This window comes from Euprymna scolopes, chromosome 3 (genome assembly GCF_053919585.1).
Source record: "Euprymna scolopes isolate OS-2025 chromosome 3, ASM5391958v1, whole genome shotgun sequence".
Lineage (NCBI taxonomy): Eukaryota > Metazoa > Mollusca > Cephalopoda > Sepiida > Sepiolidae > Euprymna > Euprymna scolopes.
This window is the reverse complement of record NC_136484.1, coordinates 186,357,717-186,385,517: the sequence shown is the minus strand read 5'-3', so window position 1 is coordinate 186,385,517 and position 27,801 is coordinate 186,357,717. Positions and strand designations below refer to the sequence as shown.

The following is a 27,801-nucleotide window of genomic DNA, read 5'->3' as shown; positions in this document are numbered from 1 at the left end:
TTTGTATTTTGTTCGTAACTTTTATCTTTGAACAATTTGTTTTTGAGGCTGCATTGCGTTGTGTAAAATCAGAAGTGAAAATGCCAGAATAGTATCGTTTCCTTTTTTTTTTTTTTTTTTTTCGCATAATCTGGTGACTGATCGATAGAGGCTTACGTAAACTTCCATATTGCAAATAACCTTACTAAAGTGCCCGACTTTCATAAGGATTATGATAATATCATGGTCATCGATGATGACTTGATCCATAAAATCGCTTTCTCTTTTTAGGTGAAATTGATGTGTCGGATCATATGATCTAATATCGTTCTTCATCTTTTTCGCTCTTGCATATTCTGTTAAACTATTTAGTCAACATCTTTTAATATCTTTAAAGAGTGTAATTCGTTTATTTACCATTTCAAGTGTTTTAACATGGTTCCAAGAATGATTGCCAAATTTTGTGACGTGCTTTTCAAATAGCATGTAAATAGATGCTATTGATCTTACATCGTTTAATACCCTGACTGTCGCAAAACCACGGGAAGCAAGGATATTTCTAATTACGTAAAAAAAGGGGTAGACTTTCAAATTTTTTAAAACCCGTCTTTCTCTTATGATGGATCTTTTACTATTAGAAATTAATAAGAAAATAGTTAAGATGAAGTAATTTCATTAATTTTTATAAATATTTGTATTTTAAAAGTTATTTTGGAGACGTTTTGTTTGTTTATTCAAAATTTCACATTAAAAATGCTTTCAAGAAACTCTGCCATATATATATATATATATATATATATATATATATATATATAAAGAATATACTATGAAAATTTTACAAAAATCGAAGGGATCTAAATAGATTCGACTTCTCTCTTTTGTATAAACGTACACTGAACTAAATATAGCCCATATTTTGACCCCTCATGCATAACAGTTGTATTTCAAAATTGATAATGATTGGTTAATTAGCTTATGCGTGAATCCTGTGCATACAAATATATATATATACTAAACTTCAGTAAGCTATGTTATAACCCCATGTATTAAACATGGCTTTTTTTTTCAAGTCTAATGTTAACAAATTCTTGTTGAGTTGTTCTCTTAAATAATCTAGTTCTGGCGAACTTCAATCCTAGTCTCTGGTTTTAATGGATTTGTCTCCCCGTTCATCTAATAAATACTGTTCCCCTTAACCTCGTGTTGCCTTTAAATCTTTAGGTTGTAACTTATTAGTAAAAAAGTGGATACAGTGACAGCCTTTTGGATAGGAGCAAAGTACTATCTGTTTAGATGTTACCCTCCATATATATATATTTTTTTTTGTGATCAACGAGGCGATTTGGATTTTTTGTCCCAATCCAAAATGCTTCTTTTGGGTGAACTGAATATTCCCCGCATTATAACCTGACCTTGCTTCTAACGCTGATCTGCTGAGTAAACAAGGGCTGTGTTAATCAAGCTAGAAAGACGAGTACTCAGTTTTGCAATGGCAAACTTATAAATCTCCGCCAAAAAAACTGAAGTTGGGTTCTATTTAGGGAATTAAGAAAAAGCGGTCAACTAGCGAATAAATATCATATATAGCAAGTTGGTTCCAAGAATTAGAATAAATCTTTATCAAGGAATCTATCAAGGTATATGAAACACAAGATTTGTAGATGAAGCCTAATAATTCAAGACAATATGAATATAGATAAATTTATTTGTAAGTTCAATAAAAAGATGTAGAGAGTTATAGAAACTTTACTATTAATGCCCAAAAGCCACTTAAGGATAACGGTTAATTGAATCAAATGGAGGGTGCGACAACACCGTGATGATATGTAATGATGGCGGAGACTTCACAGGATTTGATTATTTAAGATGGCGGCTCAATAAGAATTTGTTTACATTGAAAACAACCGTGTTTTAGTAAACTGGGAAGAAACCCTTGGGTATCGTTCCATAAAAAAAGCAGCTTTAGGGAAAAAAAAAACCAGTGCTCGAAGTTTTGTTGCATTTAAGGTAGAAAGATAACTATTGGCAATGGTTATTACTAGACGAGTTTTATCTACATCATATTTCTAATCACTAGAGAAAATGTAAGTGGTCGTAAATAAACCGAGATCTTCGTTTGTTTGTTTTTTTTGTTGTTTTTTTTCTATACAACAAATCTCTTGTTTTTTGTTTTTTTTCTATATCAATACAAGATAAAGAAGCCATTCAGTTGTCAAGTAAAATGGAGGCCGGATATCACTGTGACAATGTGACTTGAGCGTACTTATCAAAATTTATCATCTTTTGTTCGCTATCAAAATAGGGAGGAGGAAGGGGATCGGTGGATAATGAAAATGGCGGGTGTGGAGTGTTGGACAAATAAAGAAATTCCGATAAAATACAAAATGGAAAAATAAATAGGCGAAGAATAATTTTGTTCTGCAAGAGACAAAATTGCAAAATGAAAAAAATAAAGATATCTGAAACAAAAATAAAAACAAGATAAACGGATATTCTCAAGATACACCCGCTCAATTGTTTCGTCTAGCAATTTAAAAGCTATTTTACACTGAAGTGCGATGGACAAACATCCTATTTCACAAAGCGTGACGGATCAACAAAAGAAAAGTAGGCGTGACATGTCTACAAAACGCGATTCGAAAATACCGTGTGACACATCTACAAAACGCGATTCGAAAATACCGCGTGACACGTCCACGAGATACTATTCGAAAATTTCGTGTGACAGTCGCAACCATGAAGATGTTTTTCTGAAATTTAGCAGAATTGATCTCCTGACGGACGGAGCCCGTTATAGAAATACTTTGCCGCGTGTAATCGTAACAATTTAACGATGAAAATACTAACGGAAGCGTGACCGGCCAACAATCAAAGCCGCTCAAAGATGTGAAGACGTAACTGAAAAACTAAAATACAAACAACGATTAGTAAAATCTACTAAAAAGAAATTCGATGACTAGAGAGTGGAGCAAAGATATGTAAACACTTTCTCATTCAATCTTATTAGACTTTTGTTTAACTGTATTATAATATATTTATAAACATCTGATATTCTAATAGTATTTTATCAAATATATTATTCTTATTATTATTATTTTATTTTTAAATGTTTTTTTTTGTTAAATTTGGAACAGTAATAACATCTATACCATTAAACACATTTCATCGAAAATGACAGATGCTCTAGTAATAATTTTAAAAAGGAAAAAGAATAAAACGTATTTAATAATTTGAGTTTTTTATGCAAAGTCTCTGTTACGAATCTTGGAAGAATGAGTTTTGGAGATTCGAAACTTACTTATATATATGTGTGTGTGTCGTGAAGGACTCAAAACTATTGACATCCGAATTATCTCTTGTCATTTCTAATATGTTGTAAAACTTTGCAACACTAAGAAAATCCCGGCATTCTTCCCAGTCGATGTTAAACTTGGCACAATTCAGAAATCTTTGAATATTTTTATATTTTTTCCCCTCCTGAGTCAAATACATTTTGCCAGCTATAATTTATTTTAACACAACACATGAAATAACCTTTAGCTTTAGTTAAAAAAAAAAAAATGCCTTTCTCAAAAGTTTGAAAACTAAACTCCACGTGTTAGGATGTTCTTGTTGAAATCAGTCGACTGGATCTGTTATAGTGTATTTTTCTGACTCTACCCATATTTCCTTCTCCCTCTCTCTGTACTTCTCCCTCTCCCTTTCTCTGTACTTCTCCCTCTCCCTTTCTCTGTACTTCTCCCTCTCCCTCTCTCTGTACTTCTCCCTCTCCCTCTCTCTGTACTTCTCCCTCTCCCTCTCTCTGTACTTCTCCCTCCCTCTCTCTGTACTTCTCCCTCCCTCTCTCTGTACTTCTCCCTCCCTCTCTCTGTACTTCTCCCTCTCTCTCTGTACTTCTCCCTCTCTCTCTGTACTTCTCCCTCTCTCTCTGTACTTCTCCCTCTCTCTCTGTACTTCTCCCTCTCTCTCTGTACTTCTCCCTCTCTCTCTCTGTACTTCTCCCTCTCTCTCTCTGTACTTCTCCCTCTCTCTCTCTCTGTACTTGTCTATCCCCCTCTCTATCTCTCTCTATCTGTCTCTACTTGTCTATCCCCCTCTCTCTTTCTCTGTACTTGTCTGTCCCCCTCTCTCTTTCTCTGTACTTGTCTGTCCCCCTCTCTCTTTCTCTGTACTTGTCTATCCCCCCTCTCTCTTTCTCTGTACTTGTCTATCCCCCCTCTCTCTTTCTCTGTACTTGTCTATCCCCCTCTCTCTTTCTCTGTACTTGTCTATCCCCCCTCTCTCTTTCTCTGTACTTGTCTATCCCCCCTCTCTCTTTCTCTGTACTTGTCTATCCCCCCTCTCTCTTTCTCTGTATTTGTCTATCCCCCCTCTCTCTTTCTCTGTACTTGTCTATCCCCCCTCTCTCTTTCTCTGTACTTGTCTATCCCCCCTCTCTCTTTCTCTGTACTTGTCTATCCCCCCTCTCTCTTTCTCTGTACTTGTCTATCCCCCCTCTCTCTCTCTCTCTCTCTCTCTGTATTGTTTCAGGCGAACCTATTATCCTTCTAAAATACTGATCGAACACTGCCAATGAAACAGATCAGACGCCGATGCATACATGATTGTTACTAAGTAAAAGATTGTAATTGGCAAGATGGGTAACAAACATGTTTGATGATTGCGAGAATCGAGGTTTTCTTTAAAAATCTTCCATGTTTTTTTTTTGTTTGTTTTGTCCTAATAATTACAGCTGAAGGTCATGAACTAAAAAAAAAAAAAAAAAAAAAAAAAAGCTGAACCTTCGATTCGATCACCAAATGATGAAAGTAACATTTTCTTGAGTTGAAAGTAAAATGTTTCCTTTCTTTGATTTTTTTTTTTCTTTTTTTTTTTTTATCACTTTCCATTTGCACAAATTGTGACGCGGTTTTTGTAAACAGTGTTGTCATATAAAAGTCCTGAGTGCTTCTGTGTAAAAACGGTAAATACAGCATTTGGTCTGTTGTGTGAAATAATGGAATCAATGGGAACAGCAAGAGGCGTGCGGGCACACACACACGCATATATATATATATATATATATATATATATATATATATATATATATATATATATATATATAAAGCGGTTTATATGCAACATTGTTTTTCCTTTTTTTGCATGTTTTTGTGTGTATGGTTTTCCCCTGATACGATCTATAAGTAACCTGCAATTAGTAAGTTATTTTTAAATTTTTTATTATTTATTTTCAAAGAATTTCATTCCCTCTTTCACCTTTGATCCTTTTCAAAAAAAAATCATGGATTTATATGGACATCTGATGAGTTGTCTGGGCTACCTATGTCCTTCAACGAAACACGTAAGACGTACTATCAGATAAAATGATATGAATGTGGTTTAAATATACTTGTTTCGATCCTAGCTTGAGGCAGTTGCCTTTCTAGTCGCATTAATGAGCTGTGAAACAGCGAAACAGTACTGTATGTTGATGATTATATCATATGCATACATATATTTAAGTAATTGTTACAAATATTCAACTTTAATACAAAGCTCTCTTCACTGTTGACGCAAATATATAACATGTTGCATTTTAAGATTTTACTGCAGATTCAGGGTATATCCGATCATTAAAATATTTCCAGACTGCATTAATATATGTTATGAAAATATATATGTCAACTAAGCTACTATTATGAAGGAATTGTCGGACTAAATGCGTTTTAGCCTGATGATTTCTGATGAGGATTAAACGCAAGTTTCTGGGTAGCTTAATTGCCATAAATATATTTTCATAACTTATGACATGTTACGTAGGCATATGATATATATAAGTAATTATAAGTAATACTTCACATTAATATTAGTTTACTTCTAAGCTTTGTTCACGTCTTGAACAGTGAAATAAAAAGTCTATGCACAATATATTATATCTCGTTTTGTATATGTCTGTTCGTGTCTGTACCTAAAATAAAACTCTTTCTAATCTTGAGGTAAATGTTTTGAGGCAATTAAAATCGCATTACCATGGCAACTGTAAATACTCTACAGACGAGATCTATAAATGATTCAAATTTTTCAATTTCTTTTTTAAAATATTAAATTTATGTTAATTTAGCGTGGACTTAAACTTACATTGAACTTGATATGTTGTTAGCAATTATTTTGAATTCATGTGTGTTTTGTTTATTTGAACATGATGACGTCACACGGATCAACTATTTCAATGGACATGTATATGTGTTACTATAAATTTATATCTAACTAAATCATTTGATTTTAAATTATATACAGTAGAACCCCGGGATATGGTGGGCGTAGGATACGTTTTTTTTTTTTTTTTTTTTTTTGTTTTTTTTCAGATCGCGATGTGGAATACGATGTTTTTCCGGGCCCTGGTTAGGTATTTTCCCCGTCTTACAGTGTTATTTATGTTATGACTACATACATGTGTATTATATAATGTACTGTATTTTGTTGCTAATTTTGAATATGTACAGTATAAAATTTTGTACGGTGATTTCACCTTACGATCCCAGATCCCAACCCCAGAACGGATCAATCCCGTATCCCGGAGTTCAACAGTATATGAGGGGCGTTCCAAAAATAATGCCTCCTATTTTTCATTCCGCTTCAATGGCTTAGAGAATTGAAAATTGCATTGTTATGACTGAATGCATACATTCATGACCAGAAAGTTTTACTTCTATTGCAGATAATGACGGTGTGGGACTCTAAAAAGAAAAAAAAAAAATCTCCCGTCATAGACGTGTGTCAAAAGTAAATATGCGTCATTGAATTCATGACAAAAGTGCATTGAGAATGCTGGTGACTATGTAGAAAAATAAATTCTGGAAGCACAAAAAGTTCGTTTTAATCGTATCACTCCCATCTGTGTAGCTTTTCAACGTTTGGAGTTACAAATAGGAGGTTTACTTTTGGAACGGCCGTGGTATATAATCAATTACGATTTTTCAATATTGGTGCTGCTTACTTAATGTTAATAAAAGAAAAGCAATGTCTTTTTGTTCAGAGTAAGGCATTGCAGAACATCACTTTTTACGAAAACGGTTCTCTCTTTCGGCTTTTAAAAAGTACGGCAGATGGAAAACTTCATATTTTCACTTTTCATATCATGCGACCTCTCCTCGCCATTGTGTACACTGACTATATTTCTGCCAATAACTACTCGCTATACACGATTTCAATTTCCTCTTCGTACGAATTTCCGCGGAGAAATAAAATAAAAAGAAACGTCTGGTGCACATGCGTGGTTGGTGTATAATGTGACGTCAGCAAGTGATACTGTTCAAATCTGACGAGGATCGAAACGGTTTCATTCCATAACAATGGCAGCTTACAATCTGTTTCTTTTCAAAATAAACTAAAGAAAACCATTCATAAATGTTGGAAAATCGATAATAACAATAGTCAAAAGCTGTTCATTTTTATATATAAAATGTAATTTGTCAGTTATCGAGAGGAGCAGTGGGTTCAGCATATTTTACATCAAAACTGTTAATCACTTTTTTATATCACCAAGAAATGTATGACATATCCTATTCAGAACTTGAATGCTTACTAGAGAGAACGTAAAAGCCTACTAGACATTGTCCATTGTCATTGAGTGTCTTCAGTCTCTGAGTACAGGGGCGTGTCCTGATAAGCTGGCATGAGAATCTTTCTACAAGCAAACCCTGATTAAATATTTTTTTTAAAAATGGTATTCGAAGCTCAAATAAAATCCCCTCGATATGCCTATCCTACACTGACTTATTCGCGGATTGGTGCACTTTTTCTAAATGATGTTGCCTACATTAACGACACAAAGCTGGATACTGCGCCAGACTAGATGAATTCTTGTCCTGAAATCCAGTAAGACCAAGATACCAAAAGAAAGATAACGTAGTTAATTGTTCAGTAAATGAGAGGAAAAGTAATATATCTAACCTCTTTACTAACTGTTTTTAAAGCTAACAGAACTGTATAAGAATATTTGTATATCTATGCATCTCGTATGGAGATCAAGTGTTAAACCCAGGAAGGACCCCCGTGATTTTTTTTTTCAGAACTTTTATTAAAACAAAATGAAATTCTGTTTGGTTTTCCGTACGCACATGAAAAAAAGTTCTTTTCAGTTGTAGGAAAAAGCGAGTTCTTGGTGTGAATGTGCTATCATATATTGAACCTAACTCTAGCATTATACTTAAGGTGCTTAAAATAAGTTTCCAGACTTTTTTCGCATGGGCACTTTTCTTGAGAGTACACGCATTAAACTCTAGTCACCTTCGAAGTAATCTCCTCCGGCTGCAATGCACTTATACGGCTGCAACAGCGAAAACCTCACGGAAGTCCTTGTCTGTGAGCTAGTCAATGCCCCTCGTCACAACCTCTTCTTGCCAATTGTCTCATGACGAGAAACTCTAAAGTTTTCCTTGAGCTTAGAGAATAACTAAGTCACAGGGAGCAAGGTCTGAATTTTAGGAAGGGTGAGAAACTGTCTTGATATCAATCTTGGTCAAATAGTCTGTAACAAGGATGGAGTTTGTCGACTGGTGCATTCTCGCAAATCTTCCGTATCTTCAGTTCCTCCCGAATATTTGTGTGTGTGTATATATATATATATATATATATATATATATATATATATATATATCATTTGTATTATATCATATATATATATTATAATATATATAATATAATACATATATTATTTGTATTATATCATATATATAATATAATATATATATTATTTGTATTTATCGGACTATTGTTCTCCTCTTGAGTGCTATCTGTGCAACGTTTCGCTCTGATTATCTTTCTGCCGTCTTTAAGCATGTTGTGGTTTGGAAAAAAAAAATTTCTCCTTTCTTTTCCAAACAACTACTGACATGCTTGATGAAGGTCGAAGGACAATCCGACCGAAACGTTGCACAAATCCCACTTAAGATGAAAACAATCCAACCGATTAATACGAATAATATATACGATCAGCACTCATCTAAAAAAAAAAAAAAAAAAAAACCCTGACCTTTGGTCGTACTCTTCTCGCACTGACATCAAACTATGCACTTTTTTATAGACACACGATGGTCTTTATCCATGAAATTCTTTATTTGGCCAATCCACTCCGGTATTTTGACTTACTCTTTCCACATCTCTCATCATCCCTTACATATTCTCTACCTTCCTTAAATCTCCTATCTCACTCATAAACAGATGCTCGGTTCATGCACAATGGTCCAAAAGCCATCTGAAGTATTCCATACGTTTCTGTAGCATTTTTTCTAAGTTTAAAGCAGAATGTTATTGCATATTGTTCTTCTAAAATGTCCTCACAGACAGATTGCATTTTTTTAATTCACCAGTTGTGACAATCAGGCTTTAGTCGGGTGTATTCAAATTCCTGTTGTAGCTGTTCATTTGAACCTGAAATGAATTTTCAAAAATTTACAATTTTAAATTCCTTTACAAAAACAGTCTGGAACTTTATTGAAGGCACATCGTATATACATAAAACAATGCTAACTTTATTCTGGCGCGGTAATATGTGCGTATTTTTACTCTACTTTCACGAGAATTTGTGATTTTTCTCTCAATATCTATTGTTTTCTCTTTCCTTCAGGCAAATGTGGAGTTACGTGATGTGAATGACAGTCCACCTCATTTTAGTCAGAATGTTTATGCATTGGAGATCACCGAAGACCATCCATTGGACCGTACCGTACTCACTATACCCGTGAACGACCCGGACACTACAGGCAGTGTCCAGTTATCTATCCGATCCGGAAACAACAGAACTTTCACAATTTCCGATTCAGGTAATTATCTTTTCTTTCTAGTTACATAAAAAAGGTCACATGAAGACGCTCTAAATTGTTGATATTTATAACGTGTTAATGGAGGGAGGATGTATTTGAAATAGTTGGTATCGTATAGTATAAATAGGTGCTTGGCAGTGATGGCGTACATTGACACTGTTCTCGCGGACAACCTACAAGTCAATGTTAATGGATAGTTCTGACTGGTTCATTCTATGACTAATTACTTGGCCGCGTGAATTGATTAGAAGTTAAATAAATTGGAACATTGATTTTTCGGCGTTTCTATGCTTTTCGATTCGCCGAAATTGAACGTTCCACTAGCTAGCTCTTCCCTTTCTTATACCCCACCCACTCACCTTCAATCTCTCTATGTATAGATTAGTTTGATCGTCCATTGATACCTGCGATTTTATGGAAACATTGGAAACAAGGCCTACAGAACTAAAGATACCTTATATTTTTACTTCTGCACGCTGAAGTTCCAATCATTCCGTCAAACCACAAATATCGATGGACGATCAAACTAATATAGCGTTCTCTGAAATAAAAATACTTGCATGCATAATTAAGCACTCAATTTATCTCCTACTAAAAACTTTAGAGACACATTAAACATATTAAATAGTTATCATTTCTATCTAGACACTATAGTTTTATGCTTACGCAATCTTCAGTGTATGAAATGATAATTACTGCTGGTTGAAGAATTACAGTCCAGTGGACAAGTCACCTTTTAACTCGGCGGTCTAGTATTCAACCCCTAGGCTACTTTCAATCAACACAGGAAAAAAGATAATTTAAATTCTATATTATGTCATATCGGAGAGCATATACAGTTAACTTAGTATTATAGTGTTCAAGAACAATGATCAAAAAGTCGCGTTACACATGGACTAACGGTTTATAAATTCTTATAGTTGGCCAATCGTTGTTGAAAGGAGCGATATCAATATTTTTGTTTAATTTTTATAATATTGAAGGTGACATTGTGTAGTGGTTGCAGGTGCTCACTGTTTGCTCTATATTTCCGATTAAAGTTCTACCACAACTCTTGGTACCCTTGTGAAAAGTAGAAATCCAGGTATCCTCCCTTCCAGTTATGGGTTAATAGAGTAAACTGTACTTTCAAGCCTTGCTTTTGTAACTAGTTTAAAAGAAGGAAACCCGTAAATAATCATTATCCCGGTATTTTCAATTGTCCTGGATTCCTCCTTGCCACTGCAATCAAGGAATTATCGGTTCAAAGAAGTGCAGTTGACGATTGCGCAACGTGTGCATCACTGTTAAGTGATCACGCATGCACTCTTCTGAGAGTATTTGTGGCTTTTGATATTAAGAAGGGGACCTTTTGAATATTTTTATTTTTTAAATATAATCCTAGATTGGTTAAGATATTTATTTTGTACTGCTGGAAGGTGTAGCCTAAGGCCGGAAAGTAAGGAGAATCAACTTGGCATCCATAAAGAAGGGGCATTCTGGCTTATCAAGAATTGACTGGCCAGCTCCGTCAGCATTCTTCAGTCAAGACGTCTCAGGCACTTGGCAATAAACTTCACTATCCCTAAAGAGAGGAGGCAAGACCTGAGTGGATGAACCTCCCGGGATTACCCAGAACTAATACATATAAGGCCAACTGATAAAAGCCACCGAAATGGATCAGTTCCCATCGGACTGATAGTCGAGAACGGATCCTTCTGGTATCTTCCACTCAAACATGTCTAAGCAACAGAAGCTACTGTGTTCAGAAACGGAATTAAGTCTTATTTTAAATTGATTCGAACTTCAAACCGTTTTTGCTAGATAACACTGTATCACGCAACCGACAATTGAAACGGTTGGAATGTTGATATAAAACGAACACAGGAAGAAAGGAATTCATTTGAAACTATCTTATCGTTTAAGAATAGCAAGTTTCTTATTTGCGGAAAGTAAACAGTAAAACCATTCTTATTCAGGTTCTTGTGCGCTTACACACGTGTTAACACAGCTCGAGTAAGCGTTGTTTGTACAAGTCGGAGATAGGTCTTCGGCAACCAGTCTGCTACTGGCTTTGTTGCTGTCAGACTAATATATAGGTGTATTCAGTCTTAGGAAGCCTATTCTCCCGGGTGTTACCTTCTTTTCGAGAAAGGATTAGTTTATTGCTAATCGAATTTATGAACACGTTTGTGTGTACTTCGATCTATTGGATTCCTGTTCTTATCTTAAATGTTGTTCTCATGTTCACACAATGTAACCTCCACATTTCTTTGGATGAGCCTTGTCGAACTCTGGAACTTGTAAGGGATTTCGAACGGAATCATTTATTTAATCTACAGAGACATCTTAGTTTTGTTCCGTCAGTCATGGCCAATTCTGAATTATATCCTTACTATTGCCCGTAATGAAAAGTGAACCATCAACACCCAGAAAACTGTTAATTAGAACTGAACTTAGCACTTTATCCGATGCACCACGGTCTAATATATATATATATATATATATATAAAAATTATGATTGTTTTGGGGGTACAGAATTTAAATATTGTAATCGTGATGGGAAAACTTTTCTAATTCATGATTAAAAGTTGCGTAAAACCCGTTTTAAAATCTAAATAAAAAGAGGCGAAGATGAGAACGCAACTTTATTTTAATAAAATACAGATTTTTAATGTTTCCTTTTTAAATTCCCCTATACAGCCTTGAGAAAGCGGGGGCGAAACTGGTCAGCTGACCCCCCCCCCTTTATTTTTCTTTCTTCTTCACCCCTTTTCGTTTTATATTTTTTTAACGTGTTTTACGCATTTTAATTTTATTCATGAATTATAAGTTTTCCCTTCAGTGTGTGTGTGTGTTAAGCTTTTTATCCTCCAAACATTGGCAAAGTTTATAGGCCGTTAGGTTAGAATTAGTGCTTTATGCCAAATTGATGGTTGATTGTTTAAATTTGTGCTCATTTTTGCATTAAATACTAATCCGTATTAATGCCTATTATTTTGTGCATTGAACAGATACCATATTGCTTAGTGCACTACACCTTGTTATAACAAAGATCATTACAAAATTTCAACCAGACCATTAATTTCCAAGAAAATGTGGAACGAACTTATCAACTATGATTTATCATACTAGTATTATATATGATTGTGTATATATATATATATATATATATATATATATATATATATATATATATATATATATAGTAAGTAATTAAAAAAATATACATGGCGATTAAGCTACACTGAATATTCTGCGTTTCATCCAACTATAGGATTCGTTTTGAAGTAAATACTTAAAGTTTACGCATAAATCTATACTTTCGTATATTAAATTTATGTGAATAAATGAAGTAGTTATATATATATATATATATATATTAGAATCTTGCGATACAGTGGCTTTAGAATACGGTTTTTTCAGGTTAACAATGTGGAATACGATGTTTCTCCAGACCTTGGTTACGGTATTTGCCCTGCTTTACGGTGTTATTTTTTATGTTATTTTATTATATACATGTGTATATACTGTTTTCTATTTTGTTACTAATTTTAATGCCATATCCTGGGATTCTACTGTATGTGTGTGTATATATATATATAATATGATTCTCCTTGCGAATTAAATGAAATCTTTTTGTATGTTATATGTCCGTGTATGTGTGCTATCTGCACAACAATCTCTCTTTGTGCACCGTTCGAAATATTCTCAGATTGAATGTAATTTTTATCTCAATTCCAAGGCCAATCATAATCTGCCCCTGCACTTAAATATCAGCCAATGGGTGTGGATCAGCTCTTTCTCTCCATTTGCTGGCTTGGCAGAGTTTTTATAGAATCACGTTTGTCTTTTCTTTCTCTCTCGAATTAACGATGACACAGAAAAATCTCGAGGCTACAGGTCACGTGACTTACCAGCGTTAAATGTATAGAATAATCAAACAATTGTAGGAAATTACGAAAACAAAATTATTTTCACATATAATGGATTTCCTTTCCACAATTTTTAGATTTCGATCTGGGAATGTTGAAGGCGAAGAAAACAATACGTCTTTATCTATTGTATAGGTCTCTTACACACACACACACACACACACAAAGTCAATTATAATGCTAATTCTGAGTCGTCATTTTCTTTGGGAGAAACGGCAAACTTATCCACACACGTGAGGGTCGTTCGAAAACTAAAGCCTCCAATTTTAACTCAATGTTGAAGAGACGGGAGTGGGACCATTATAACGAGTGACTTGTGCTCCAGAATTGTCTTTAATTCAATGATGCATCTTTGCTTCTGACGCAGGCGGATGGTGGGTTACTTTCTTAGTCTTACACAGTTGATATCTGCAACAGATGGGGAGAAAGGATTTTGTGCGTTGCGTGTATATCATTACGTGCGTCTCTTTGTCTGCATCTATGTTGTAATCCTGATATGACTAGTGTTTATATATAGCCATGCTCATAATGTCTTATCGTCTAGTAAGTACGTGTGTGCATGTGTGTATAACCAAACGCTGACATACCTTTCTTCTGCCTCTTGGCTTCGTCGATCGTAGCCGCAAAGGGAAACCTCACGCACAAAATAAGTCGTAGGCTTCTTTTAATTAATGGTTGGTGTATTTCTTTTTCTGGAGAGATTTCTATAAAAAATTGCACATTAGTTTTTGTTTCTCCTTGAATAATATTTTCCGGTTTCCTCGGATCAGTTGAGTTTGAAATTTCTTTGTCCCTGTTTTTTCTATTATATCGATGGGCCAAAATTGTAATTTTAGCAAATATCTTGCTGCTCAACTCCCTAACCTGTCACATTAGTACCAATATGCCTTGTTTTGGGGTAAATAAAAGCATTTTTGTTTTTTGGATTCTACGTGTAACCTTAAGTAGTATGAATTTTCTTGGCCAGAATGATTCTTAAAATTTGATTAGAAACCAAGTATAACATCTTTTTTGATGCTATACTTCATCTTTTCTTTCGTCCGTCAGTGAATAAATCCTTCTAGACTGAGACCATTTGTGTTGTCCTAATCCAAAGTGATTCTTTGGGGGTGCAGTATTTCCCTCACATTAAAAGCTAACCTTGTGTCTGACTTTGTCCTTGTAAGGCGGAAAGTAATTGACGATAGAAATAGATATCCCTTCATGGAATTCTGCAGACCATTATTACAGACTAAGGTTAGCCTCCGACTTATTTCTTTCTTGGTCCCTGCTTTCTCTACTATACCGACGGGCCAAAATTAAACAACCCTGCTAACTCTGTTATTTCCTTTATGTAAACGGTCTCGATAATATACATTCTTAATGGGTTCGTGTAGCTCGCTGCTACTAAGCAACTTTTGATGCTGATGATTATTTCAAAAGTTCCATCTCTTCCTATAATCTCACGTGATTTTCAACCAATCACTGATTTGTATATAAAACACCTCACATACAGATATGTGCTTTTTCTATTTAATACTGCGTGATGCTATCAGATTAGGTCGTCTTAATATATTGGATTTCTAACCTAAAGTGCACCAAACACTGATGCTATAACTTTTCTTTCTTTTCCTTTGTAAAGCACAATCACGTTTTTAAAGCCAAAAATAACAACTTTCTACTATGAAAAAATATACCTAACCAAACGATATGAAAAACTACTCAAAGATATAAGAACTTTCAGCATAGAAACTTATTCGGAAATGATTATGTTCGCCATTAAATAACTTGAAAAGGGTTGATATGCCGTAAAACTATCCAATACTCTTATTTATGTGTGACCGCCGACTAATCAACTGTTTTTCGATTCTCAATAAATCGAAATCGAGATGGTTAATCGTGTGAGCATGCATTTTAATCGGCCTTTGGTCAAAATCATGGGCTGCGTCTCCAAACAGGAAATGTCCGCCATTTTATTTACTTATTAAAATCCGGTTTTCTGATTCTGTATTTTCCTCTGCTTTAATTTCCGTTTTAATCTGTCAATTTGATTCCGCAAGGAAACTTTTCTCATTTCTCTAAGACTGCTTCCGATATAATAAAAGAAAGAAAAAAAGATGTCCTGGACATCTGGCACAAACAATTGATTAAAACGAATGCAGGTGGTCTATACATTTACCCTAAATACACGTTAGCTAGTGATTAATGGACAAGCTGGCTTTAGTAATACAGCTGCCCCTTTTCATCTGACTTTGTGGAATACCAAAATCTATATCTATTAAAGTTTCTTTGTCTGAAGGCGAAGTTCGGTATTTCATGTGAGTCTGTTTCACAAAATGGAAAATTAAAATTGCCCATCCACAAAGGATTCTATTGTCGGTAAGGATAGAGCAAATACTGCACTCTGATCCTAGCTCGAGGACTAAGATTAGTATTTCCCACCTTCCCATCACTAGATGTGACACAAGGTCAGAAGGTGAGGATAGGAAATCCAGAGCACAAAGGGTGTAATCTGGCTCATAGAAAATATCTAAGCAGCTTTTTTGGCATTTCCCGTTGGTGGCACCTGAGGCAATTAACAATAAAAAAGATCTATCGAAAATTAAGTAGATATTACCAATATTAATAGCTCAAATATTGTTCTCATTCGCTTTTATTCATCCTCTTTTTCATGCATTGCTATTAGCCTTCATAAATATTCACATACTTATTTAAACGCAATGTCTCAAGAAAACTATCATTCTGTTACACACACACACACATATATATATATATATATATATATCCTACTGTTTTATGTTACCTCGTACTGAAACGAATATTTATTATCCACAGACAATATAAACCAAAGAAGTATACACTCATACAATTTATTGCTAAAACTACAATCATATATTCTTCCTCAAAAAAAAAAATACCGTACTGATAATAAATAAAATATGAACTATTATACGTAAATGTCATTTTTGCAAACGAAAATATCAAATTCGTTGTAGACGCACTTTTTTCTTATTAAAATCTTTCCGGTCGTAGCTTATTTTAGCATCGAACAATTGTGGCTAGGAAGGGTCGATTTTTATTCGGAAACGTTTAAACCGATAGAATTATTCTTGCCGGGACTTCCTATCCATTAGTGCTTAGATAACAACCGGATGTCCCCAAAACGGGTTGCTTACAATCATTGGAGTCGGGTGGTACCAAGACACATTTCTTACAGTTGTTTTAAAATGTTTTAGATTGGCCAGAGAAAAAAAAGCTGGCCACAATTTTATGTGAATGGGTGGTTTTGTGTTTGGAAAGGCGCAGTAAGAGGTAAATGGTAAAAGTAGTTCTTCAAGGGATGCTGATTTTTTAAGATCATCTTAACAAGTGGAATTATAATCGTGAAACCAATCTCAGAAAAGATATTAAACTGTTTTCAATACCCTTGGGCAAGGTATTCGCCCCAGCGAAAATTACTTGAAAATTCTTCTTTTTCAGTCCTTTCTGCCTTTTTTTTTTTTTTTTTTTTTTTGTATTTGTTTGGTTTGTTTTTCTTTTTACCCTACATTCTATCTTTATCGACTACTCAAAATCTCTTTACCCAATTTGATCAAAGGTATGATTTAGAATTACATAAAGTTGGAAGGTGTTTATCCAGGTTAAGTGTAGTATCTACCTAGATCACATCTATGTTTTAGGGGGTTTTTTGCGGGGGGGGGACTTACTTATATTTATCACAAACAATCAAAATTGCCACGGACATGTACTTGAATTTTGATATAAGCACTGATGAACTTATCGCAATTTTCTTCCTTGTACCCTAACTCCCGACAAGAAGCAAAGTTCGTTTACTGTTACTAGATGCCGCCCAGCCGGCTATTCTAATTCGACTGCTAGACTTTGGAATGTCATTCCTACTTCCTGCTTTCCTGACTGTACTGGCCCTGTCGGTGGGGCATTAGAATACGCCGACAGCCCCCCCCCCTGCAGAGGGTAAAAGTCCCTCAATGGGGGTCCTGGATATGACCTTAAACTATATCCAGTGGTGAGGCCCCAGCTTGTGGGCTTTGGGGAGTGTGGAGTCACCCTTTAAATACCATTGCTCCCAGGTCCACTCTTAGGGTCCTAACTATTAAATAGAAACCGACGTGAAAACAACAAATATATTCTATTAAAAAAAATTTTCTTCAAAATCTTTGGATTCGACATTAAATAACCCGAAAAAGGTTGATATGCCGTAAAACAAAAACAACCAACCAACCAATCCTTACTGTACTACATTGCAGAAGTTTAAATGTTAACAAGCATCTCGCTGCTCAACTCCCCTGAGGGGGCACAAGTGTTACGATTTTTTCTTTTTTTTCGAGACACATTCTATTAACGTACTTATAAAACAAGCACAACGATGCAACACTGTGGCGATGATGATTGGAGCTTAGTTGACAATGCGGGATATGCTAGATCGGAGATTATTTTTTTAACTTTGTTTTTCTTTTTACCTTGATAAATAAAAAATAGATTAGTGGTTGATGCACGGCCAATATGCGACATTAATATCATATTCATGGGTGAATGGTGGCTTTGTAGAGATATAGGATTAAATCGCATAAATCGTTATCAGACTTCCGGTTTGTAAAAAATATGCCTGCAAAACCAATTGATATATGACTAGAAATTCCTCGGAATGAGAAATATGTCTAATAAACGAATATGTTTTGATAAAACTTATATTTTCTGGATACCGCAAAAGATTAGTTTAGAACAGAAAAAACAATAACACCCAACAAATACAAGTTTAATATTTCTACGAAAATATTGCCATTGTATTTTAAATATAGAACTGCCCGGATTACGTAAATTAATAAATACTAATACATACTCAGAAAGGAATACTTTAATACATAATGCAATACAAATAATAAGAGATAATCTTTAATTTATTCTTTCAGTCCAGCACATCTTGACAGACATTTTTTTTTTTTTTTTTTTTTTTTTTTTTTACCTGTTTCTCTGATATTCCTTTTTTTATGTAGCATTTCGCTGGTCGTTAAAATTATTACGAGTTTTTTCTCACGCCATTTATTACAATAATAATAAATTATGATATTCGAAAATGAGGCTACATCAAATGGTAGTCATTGTCCTATTGTCCAGGGCTGCCAGATTAGCATTTTTAAGCTAATTTTTGCAAATTTGGGCTTTTTAAAACAATTTTGCCTTCAAAAATTATATTTTTCCTTTCTCAAAGCAGAATGTACGAACTAAGGAAGAAACAGGTAGAACATTATATAAATTTTAAATAAATCATGTATGATTTATAAATAAGAATGAAAATCCGATATGTATGGTATTAAAAGCAGAAATAGACAGATTTAAAAACTCGATGACGTTTCGCCCGTTTAGTGAGGGTTTTTTCAAGAGTAAATAATGTTCGCCCCATAACAAATAAAACATTTCATAGAAGTTTAATGCTACCCATTAATATGAAAAACAACTTGATCTATAAAAAAAACTAAATAAAATGGTACTGAAATATCAGAAATATCTTCAACAATCAGACTTAATCCAAAAACCTAAATCTGACACCAATTCCAAGATCAAAGCAGGTGTATATTCTATATCATGTCGTGAGTGAGGAAAAATATACATAGGCGAGATACAGTCACCTTGATAAGAAAATTTATGAACATAAGAGGCATAAAACTAACAACGCGCTTAACACCATTTTTGCACACGTTATGGAGTATGATCACCAGTTTACCTTTGAGAATTCAATTATCTTTAAAACAATACACAATAAATCAGTAAATCATTTAATTGAATCCGCTCAAATCGCATTCCTCGAATTTCATAAAACAAAGAGGTTTCTTTCACATCTCTCCATACCTATCCAAAATAATAATTCAAGAAAATAATTTAGACAATGGTTAAAATATATATATTTTTTAAATTAAGTCATATATATAATGTATATATAATTTCTTTATTTACATGAAAATAAAATTGCTGTTGTCTCCCTACTTCTTTATATATATACTAGCAAAAGTACCCGTCGTTGACTGGGTTTAAAAACAGCATACAGAAAATGGACTCTGATTTATTAAAGTATGATAGGTTATGAAAAGGAAGGGTTGTAAAGAGATAGCTTCGAATTTGGAGATATCAAAACGAAAGCAAAATATGATGAAAGTAAAAATAGATAAACCCCATAATTTATTATACCATACCTGTTCACACTGAAACACTTATCACAATACTCCGTGGATCTACAGGGTGGTCACAAAGTCTGGCTACATATTCTCCATTTGACCAACCAACTCTGGTGTTCTGACTTCCTTACTCCTCCCATATCTCCCGCCATCCCTCAAAGACGATCTGCCTTCTTTGAATCTCTTATGTCACTCAAAAACTGATGCTTGATTCATATAAGATAATCCAAATCCTGTAGATTATGTAGCCACACTTTGTGACCACCCTGTATATATATATATATATATATATATATATATATATATATATATATATATATATATATATATATACCCTTTATATTAAAAAAAACCTTGTTAAACTTTGTGACATATTTCCATTCTATGGAGGTCAGGTACGAACGAACACCCCATAATTTTATTATACCATATTTCTTCAAACTGAAACATAATTACTCAGATAGATATGAAAACTCTTTATTAAAGTTTGAGCCTATTTCCTTTCTATGGAGGCCAGGCACGAACGCATACACCACAATTTTATTATACCATCCATATTTAAGTTAAAACGTACTTGTCAAAGTATTCTTATGTACATGTATATCAAAAACACTTGTAAACGTCTTTTTTTCTTAATTTTTAAATTTTTTATTTCCATACTTTGTGGACCAGGCGCCTACGCAGACCCCACAATTTTAATGAACCACTGTTCTGCCAGATCAAACATATCCATTCCTGTCTCTCGATACATCTATCATTATATGTAATCAGTTTTTTAAAATAGTCAACCATATAGGAGCCTATTCGTGACCAGACACACAGAGATACAGACATTCAGCTTTATATTATATATATATATATATATATATATATATATATATATATACCCCTAATAAACTAACCTTCTAATCAACGAATACCTTTTACGCTTATAAAAGCCCGCACTAAATGGGCGAAATGTGCAGTTTTTAGGTCTCTCCACATCTGCTTTTAATACCATATATATATATATATATATATATATATATATATATATATATATATATATATATATATATATATACACTTAGTACTTTATCCATTACGCCACGGGTCATTGCAAATCAAAACAGTTTGAATAATAAAAAAAATACGAATTAGCAATCATTAAAAAAAAATCTTGAAACGAAATTGCATGTAGATTATTTTTATTTTTTTTGTATTTTACTTTGCCACTGGACTTGAGCAATCCTGGGCCATGGAAAATGAGATTAGGGCGTATGAATTAATGTTTCTGTGCGAATAGCATTGTCACCAATCTCTGTAAGTTATACGCATGCGCAGCACACATACACAGAATATGTGGTCGATGCAGCGTTGTACACTAATAAAACAATAAGCTTTTCGAAATAATCAATAAAAACTAACGAGGCGGGTCTATTTATCAAAATAATAACTTTATTCTTCTGCAAATAAATTCAAATCGAGGCTGTAAGTTTGATAAATTTAAACGCGAATACCAGAATTGGGAAGGACGCTTGCCATGTTTCAAATTTATCTACTGATTGGCTGCTACTCTTTTCACACCAGAATTGACAAAATAAATTTGCTTACACCTGCTTTTTATATATATACTTTTTTGTTGTTTACTAGACTATTTATTGTATTCCTTTTTGCTCATCAAATTTATTTTTAGATTCTTTTTCCCTCTTCATCTGCAAATATATTTTGTCTAAGAATAGTGGATGGTATGTGCGCAGTACACCTCGTTAGAATTGATTTACAATTTGCAACTTTCCGATTTATATTTTCTGCAGTAAAAAAAAATATCCTATCGTATTTTTTCTTTGGATTTTGCTTAAATTTTATAAGAATTTTATTCGGATTTTTTTTCAGCTAAACTACATAGCATTTTTTGTGTCATTAGGGAATTTTATAGAAAAATAACATGTTTTTATCATTTTTTTTTCTTATATTAACTCGCCGAAAGTCTGAGTTACTAATTGGACGAGTTTGGCTATTACCATAAGAATGGTGCTGAAATTATTACCAAGACTCGTGACAAGATTCGTTATCACTAATTCCGGTGTTATTCGAACCTATGTTTGGTTTAGAGATGAGCTCACAACCCCATAATCCAAGGTTATTTCATGGAGATTTAAATTGTGCTTTCTTAATATATTCTTTAAAATTTAAACTACAACAGAAAGAATTGAGTTTTGTTGTGATTAGATGAAACGTGTGCATGCATATATATAATCAGCCACTCTGATGAGTCGTAGACGACGAAACCCGTATCAGTGGATAATTATATTTTAAAAACAATATGTATACTGCTCCCCATGTTAGGGCACCAAATTGGTTAAAGGGAAAATTATTCCCAACTTGCATTTAGGTAAAAATGCACGTTCGTAAATAATTGAATTCATTCAAAAACGTATCGCAAAAACAACACACACACACAGATATATATATATATATATATATATATATATATATATATATATATCGTAAAAACAACACACACACATACAGATATATATATATATATATATATATATATATATACACACACACACTAGTATTTTTTATAGATTATTACCGACACATATTAGTTTTTCATGCTAACGCATTCCCTAGTGATAGAAATGATAATTACTGCCGGTTTAAGGATTCAAACCCAGTGACAGTTACCTTTTCTGCTTGATATTCAACCCCTAACCTAACATAAATTAACTTGGAAAAGAAAAGAATTCAAACTATATAATGTCAAATCAACAGGACATGTACAGTAAATTTAGTTATATACCATTTAACAGCAGAGGGCGGAGACATAGCTTTACGGCTTATTTTACTATTTATATATTTAAACCTATTTCTATGTATATAAAACAAGGTATGTGTATATTACGTATAAACTGATTAAGCGACTATATAAATTTTACAAATGTGGACGATATTTATTTATTTTATTTTTGTAAAGAGGACGAAGAGAGAATGGAAGCCCGGCGTTAAAATTTATTAACATTCTAATTTTATGAAATGTTAATAGGACCCATTAAACATCAATTAACTTTCCCTTGTTGCGTTTCTTTTTGTGAGATTTTGAATATGGGGGGGGGCATAATATAGGCACAACTTTCCATTTGAAACTTAAAATATACCAGATCTGTCTTAAATTAAATTTTAAATTAAAAATCATGTGATGATTCTAGAACTAAGGTTTAGTATCATTATATATTCATTTCTACATTCATAATATACATAATCGTAGTTCAAAACTGTTCTTTTCTGGAATTTTTACCATACTTGGGTGTGTATTCCAGTTTGTACTTGAACACTTTACTAAAATACTTGTAACATATAAATGACAAGCTCAATACAGATAGGTTCAGGATATGAATATTTGTTGGTTGTATTATGACAAAAGGAAACAATCGACAATCACTAATGAAAGTTGTGTTCATTTTGATTGCAAAACACATGTAAGACGATAAATGAGAACATATACGCGTTCGCCGAAAAATAACCAAACAATTTTCTATTGTGGACTGATTTTTCCTTTGATCATAGAAATTAATCGAGATTATATATATATATATATATATATATATATATATATAATGACAAGTATTTATAAATAGCATGGCGTGTTCTTGCTTAATAAGCCTTTCCATAGTCGTCTTGGTCCATTTTTTTTTTTTTTTTTGCAAGTACTTTCGATTGAGTTTTCAACAGTCGTCTTCAGACAGTTTTGATTATTGTTCGTTTTAAAATTGGATGTTTTTATATGCTTCAGTTAAAATGATATTTAAATTTTCTTGAACTAGTGAAACGTCCTGTATGTATGTGTGTGTGTGCGCGTGCGCGTGTATATATATATATATATATAGAGAGAGAGAGAGAGAGAGACACACACACACACACAGACAGACAGAGACGTTATATAACCTCTTGGGACCGTGACTAAAATAAATGTACAATGGTTTTAAAAGCGTGATTTACAATATGGTATAGAATTCAGGTTTTTTTATAGTAATTATTTATAACTTTACATATACCAAGGCACTTCAAAATGTTACTACTGTTGAGACCCACCTTTTAGTAACTTTTATATGTCCAACTTGGAGAATAAAATATTTAAAACCATTAAGAAACCGTCTATTTAATTTAGGTACGTCGACGATATTTTTATTTTTGCTGATAATGATAACGAAATAGAGAAATTTAAGGATCATTTAAAAACCACTAACCTTCACTTATGAATTAAACTCAAATAATAGCATTCCATTTCTAGACGTTTCCATAGACTCCAGCAAAGATAAATTTATTACTTCTCCATATAAAAGAGTGCTGCAACCAATTCCTGTATCTTAAACTTCAAAAATGAATGTCCCTATCGATACAAGACCGCAATTATAAGAAAAATCTTATTAATCGAGCTAAATTAATCTCGAATAGAAAAATATTCTATATTAAATTAAAGACTATCAAACAGGTTTTGATTAATAACCAATTCCCTAATTTCTTAGTAGATAAACATATTAAACTGACAATTAGAAACCTAGACCAAACTAATAACAAAGTTAACAATCCCCCACCCCATCAATATATTCTATCGCAACCAACTACACTACAATTTTAAATCAGTTAAAAAGGTGCTAAGTAATATAATACATCGATATATATCCCAATCAATGATAAAATCCGATTTATTATTTACTATAAAAAAAATTAACAACTGCTAATCTTATAATTAAAAACACTTCCCGGACAACAAAATCAATCGATGAAACCAATGTAGTCTATCAATTCAAATGCCCCTTAGGAGAATGCATCTCCAACACCAATAGCTACATTGGACACACGGCTAATACATTGTCCATACGATTGACCCTACATATTGCCGACGCAAGCTCAATTTCCTAACACATAAAACAACATGGCTGCCCACATTCTCAGTTTAGAAAGATCCTAGTGGAAAATACAAAAATCCTCCATTGGGATTCAACGTTAAAAGATGAAAACTATTGAAAGCACTTTATATAAAAACTAAACAACCAAAAATAAATTCTGTAAATTTAAAAAAATATTAACATTCTGAAGTGCCTTGGTACGTGACCATCCAATATATGTATGTATACACACATATAGTTACGTGTGTGTGTATGTATGTATATATATATATATATATATATATATATATATATATATATATATATACAATTTTAAAAAACATGAGACACTTCACTAGTTGAAGAAATTTAAATATAACTTTAACTGCAGCGTATAAAAGCATCCAGATTTTAAACAAACAATAATCAAAACTGTCTGAAGACGACTGTTGAAAACGCAGTCGAAAGTACTTGCAAATACCCCCCGCCCAAAAAAATGAACTAAGACGACTATGGAACTTTCTTACAAAGATTCAACCGAAAAACAAAAAAGACAATTAGAAAAATTTAAAAACTACAAAGAAAGCTTATTAAGCAAAACACTCCGTGCTATTTAACAATATTTGTCTGAATGAAAACATGCTACCTAAGTACACTATATGTTTCAAGTTCATGGGTTTTTTTGAAGCAAGAAAACGATGTTTATAATAATACTTTATTTTTTAAATTTCAAGCGGTCCTCAGTTACTTTGTGTGAACAAGAGCGAATTTTTATATTTTGAAGCATAAAAACTTGGAATTACTATTCTAGAAGCATACGTGGATGTTTTAACACACACACATTATATATATATATATATATATATATATATATATATATATATATATACATATATATATATATATACTATAAATTTGCCTAAAATTTCTGGCTTTGATGGAGGGGAGACTAAAACTTGCTGCTTTGGTTTCAAATGATCTGAAATAACAGCAAGGGGGGGAGATGCTTGATTCCAAATATTTCTCATATGTTGTATCTTCTCTCTTTTGGAAATAGGATACGATTATGAATATATCCGGTATCAACTAATCCCTATACGCTGTTAAATTTACTTTATGTATGAAAACCAAAGAGGGAAGGTATAATATCACAAACACTTGGAATCAAGTCTCCCCTTGCTATTATTTCAGATCATTTGAAACCATAGCAAGTTTTAGCCCCCCTTCCATCAAGGCCAGAGGTTTGGGTAAAATATCAGATATTTTGTAATTCATATGCAAAAACTAGGAAAAAATTGAGTATGATTGAAACATTTTATGGCTGTAAAAAAGTACCAAAAAATAAGCTCTGGAGCAAATGTCACATAGCCTACTACATAAATCAGGTCAGTACATTTCCAACGAGCCTTAATTTGTTTAATTCTGATCAATAGTCGCCGAGATTTGGAACTTATAGAATTGCCAAAACAATTGGTGCATATATATATATATATATATATATATATATATATATAGTCATATTCGAATGCTCATATTTTTGGTTCTAAGGGACAAAGTTACATGAAAATTTGCTGACGTTTTGAAGATTATAATACCATTCTATGGTTAAAATTTTATGACAATTGGTAAAAAAAGAATCTATATTTTCAAACCAATAAAATATCACCAAAGCTGCTCATATTTGTGTATATAGTATCCTGCCAGGCAAGCTTCAGTTTTGCCGTTTCAGTTGTCGCCCCTGTGGCCTTGATAATCCACTATTATATATAAACTAATGAAATGCTTAGTTAGGGAATTAAAGAATGCAAGGTTAGTTAATAGGATGCGTTATGTATTTTCCCCAAAGACTTGAAGAAATAACTCTCTAAAACCATCCACATTCTCTCCATTAGTATATGTGTGGTGGTGGCGGTGGCGGATAAACAGGGACAATAACTGACATTTTTCAATCCATTTTGGAGGGTTAAATCTTTTTTGTAGTAATTCGAATAAAACAAATTACATTTCTAGTACTTAATCTTTTAAACGAGATTTTAAAGTGAGATTATAGTTTAACTATATTGAATACGTTGTTCTGTTCTGTTAACCTTAATGTTTCATATTGCCTGCCTATTCACACAGAATGCTCTTGTGTGCAGGTAGTAGGGCTTGTTTTATTCCGTGCAATTATTGCGAGACATGTTTTTTCATTCGAGGCCGAGATGTATGATGTTGACTTGACACTCTATTTATCCTTACTTCGTCGTTGTCTTCCGCCTTCTAATTTAATGTAATTATTCAAAATTAGACACGCATTCACTCTCTTGGCATCTAACGAGGCGGGTATGTGAGTAATATATCATTTTTAATTCACTCATCATATGTTGTCGTATTCGCCAGATATTTTAACTTAATAAAAACCAAGCACGAAAATTAAATCAAGGCATTCATTAAATTACCTACATAAATGATATCTTATTAACTATTTCGAGAACAAATATAATTCCCTTGTGGAGTTTGGAAGAAAAAAGACATTTACAGAGCAAAACGAATCATTAAATATATCGAAGTAATATAACTTTTAAAAAAATAATTTTGAATTGGTTTATGGAGAATAGTTAGAAGAAAGACTTTCTGTTGTCGAAGATGTTCATGAAAATTGGGCTGTTCGTGCACAACAGCAAACCTTTTTTTGCATATAAAGCTATGAAATTTTTTTTTTTTTTTACACAGTGATCACCACTTATCAAGGCCCGGAAGCCACTCAGGGATAAGGGTTATTGCAAGTACATTACGTTAGTGTGGAGATTTGATGAAGTGTTTACTTAAGGGGGGGGTTCATTAGGAATTTGTTAACGTTGGACTTGAACACATCCAAGTTGTAGTCCGGTGGGAAGCAGGCAGACGGAACAGAGTTCCACAGGCGTGCAGTTCTAAGAAAGAAGCTTTGTTCATGGAATCCGCGTTTTGATTTAGGCACAGATAAAGAGTGGGGGAAAATTTTCACAGTGGATTCAGCTAGACGGGTGTTTTTCGTGAAAGATTGGCGAGGGGGGACCAGAGATTGTAGTTCAGACGAGCA

General features: G+C 33.3%; 1 protein-coding gene across 1 annotated transcript in view; it reads left to right on the top strand.

Moving 5' to 3' along the window:
• The window catches only part of LOC145260380 (cadherin-related tumor suppressor-like), a 736,127-nt gene that overhangs the window by 540,998 nt on the left and 167,328 nt on the right, over positions 1-27,801 (top strand). Inside the window, exon 2 of the mRNA XM_080118334.1 lies at positions 9,587-9,782. Coding sequence (XP_079974460.1) covers positions 9,587-9,782 — 196 coding nt within the window. The remainder of the gene's footprint in view (positions 1-9,586; positions 9,783-27,801) is intronic.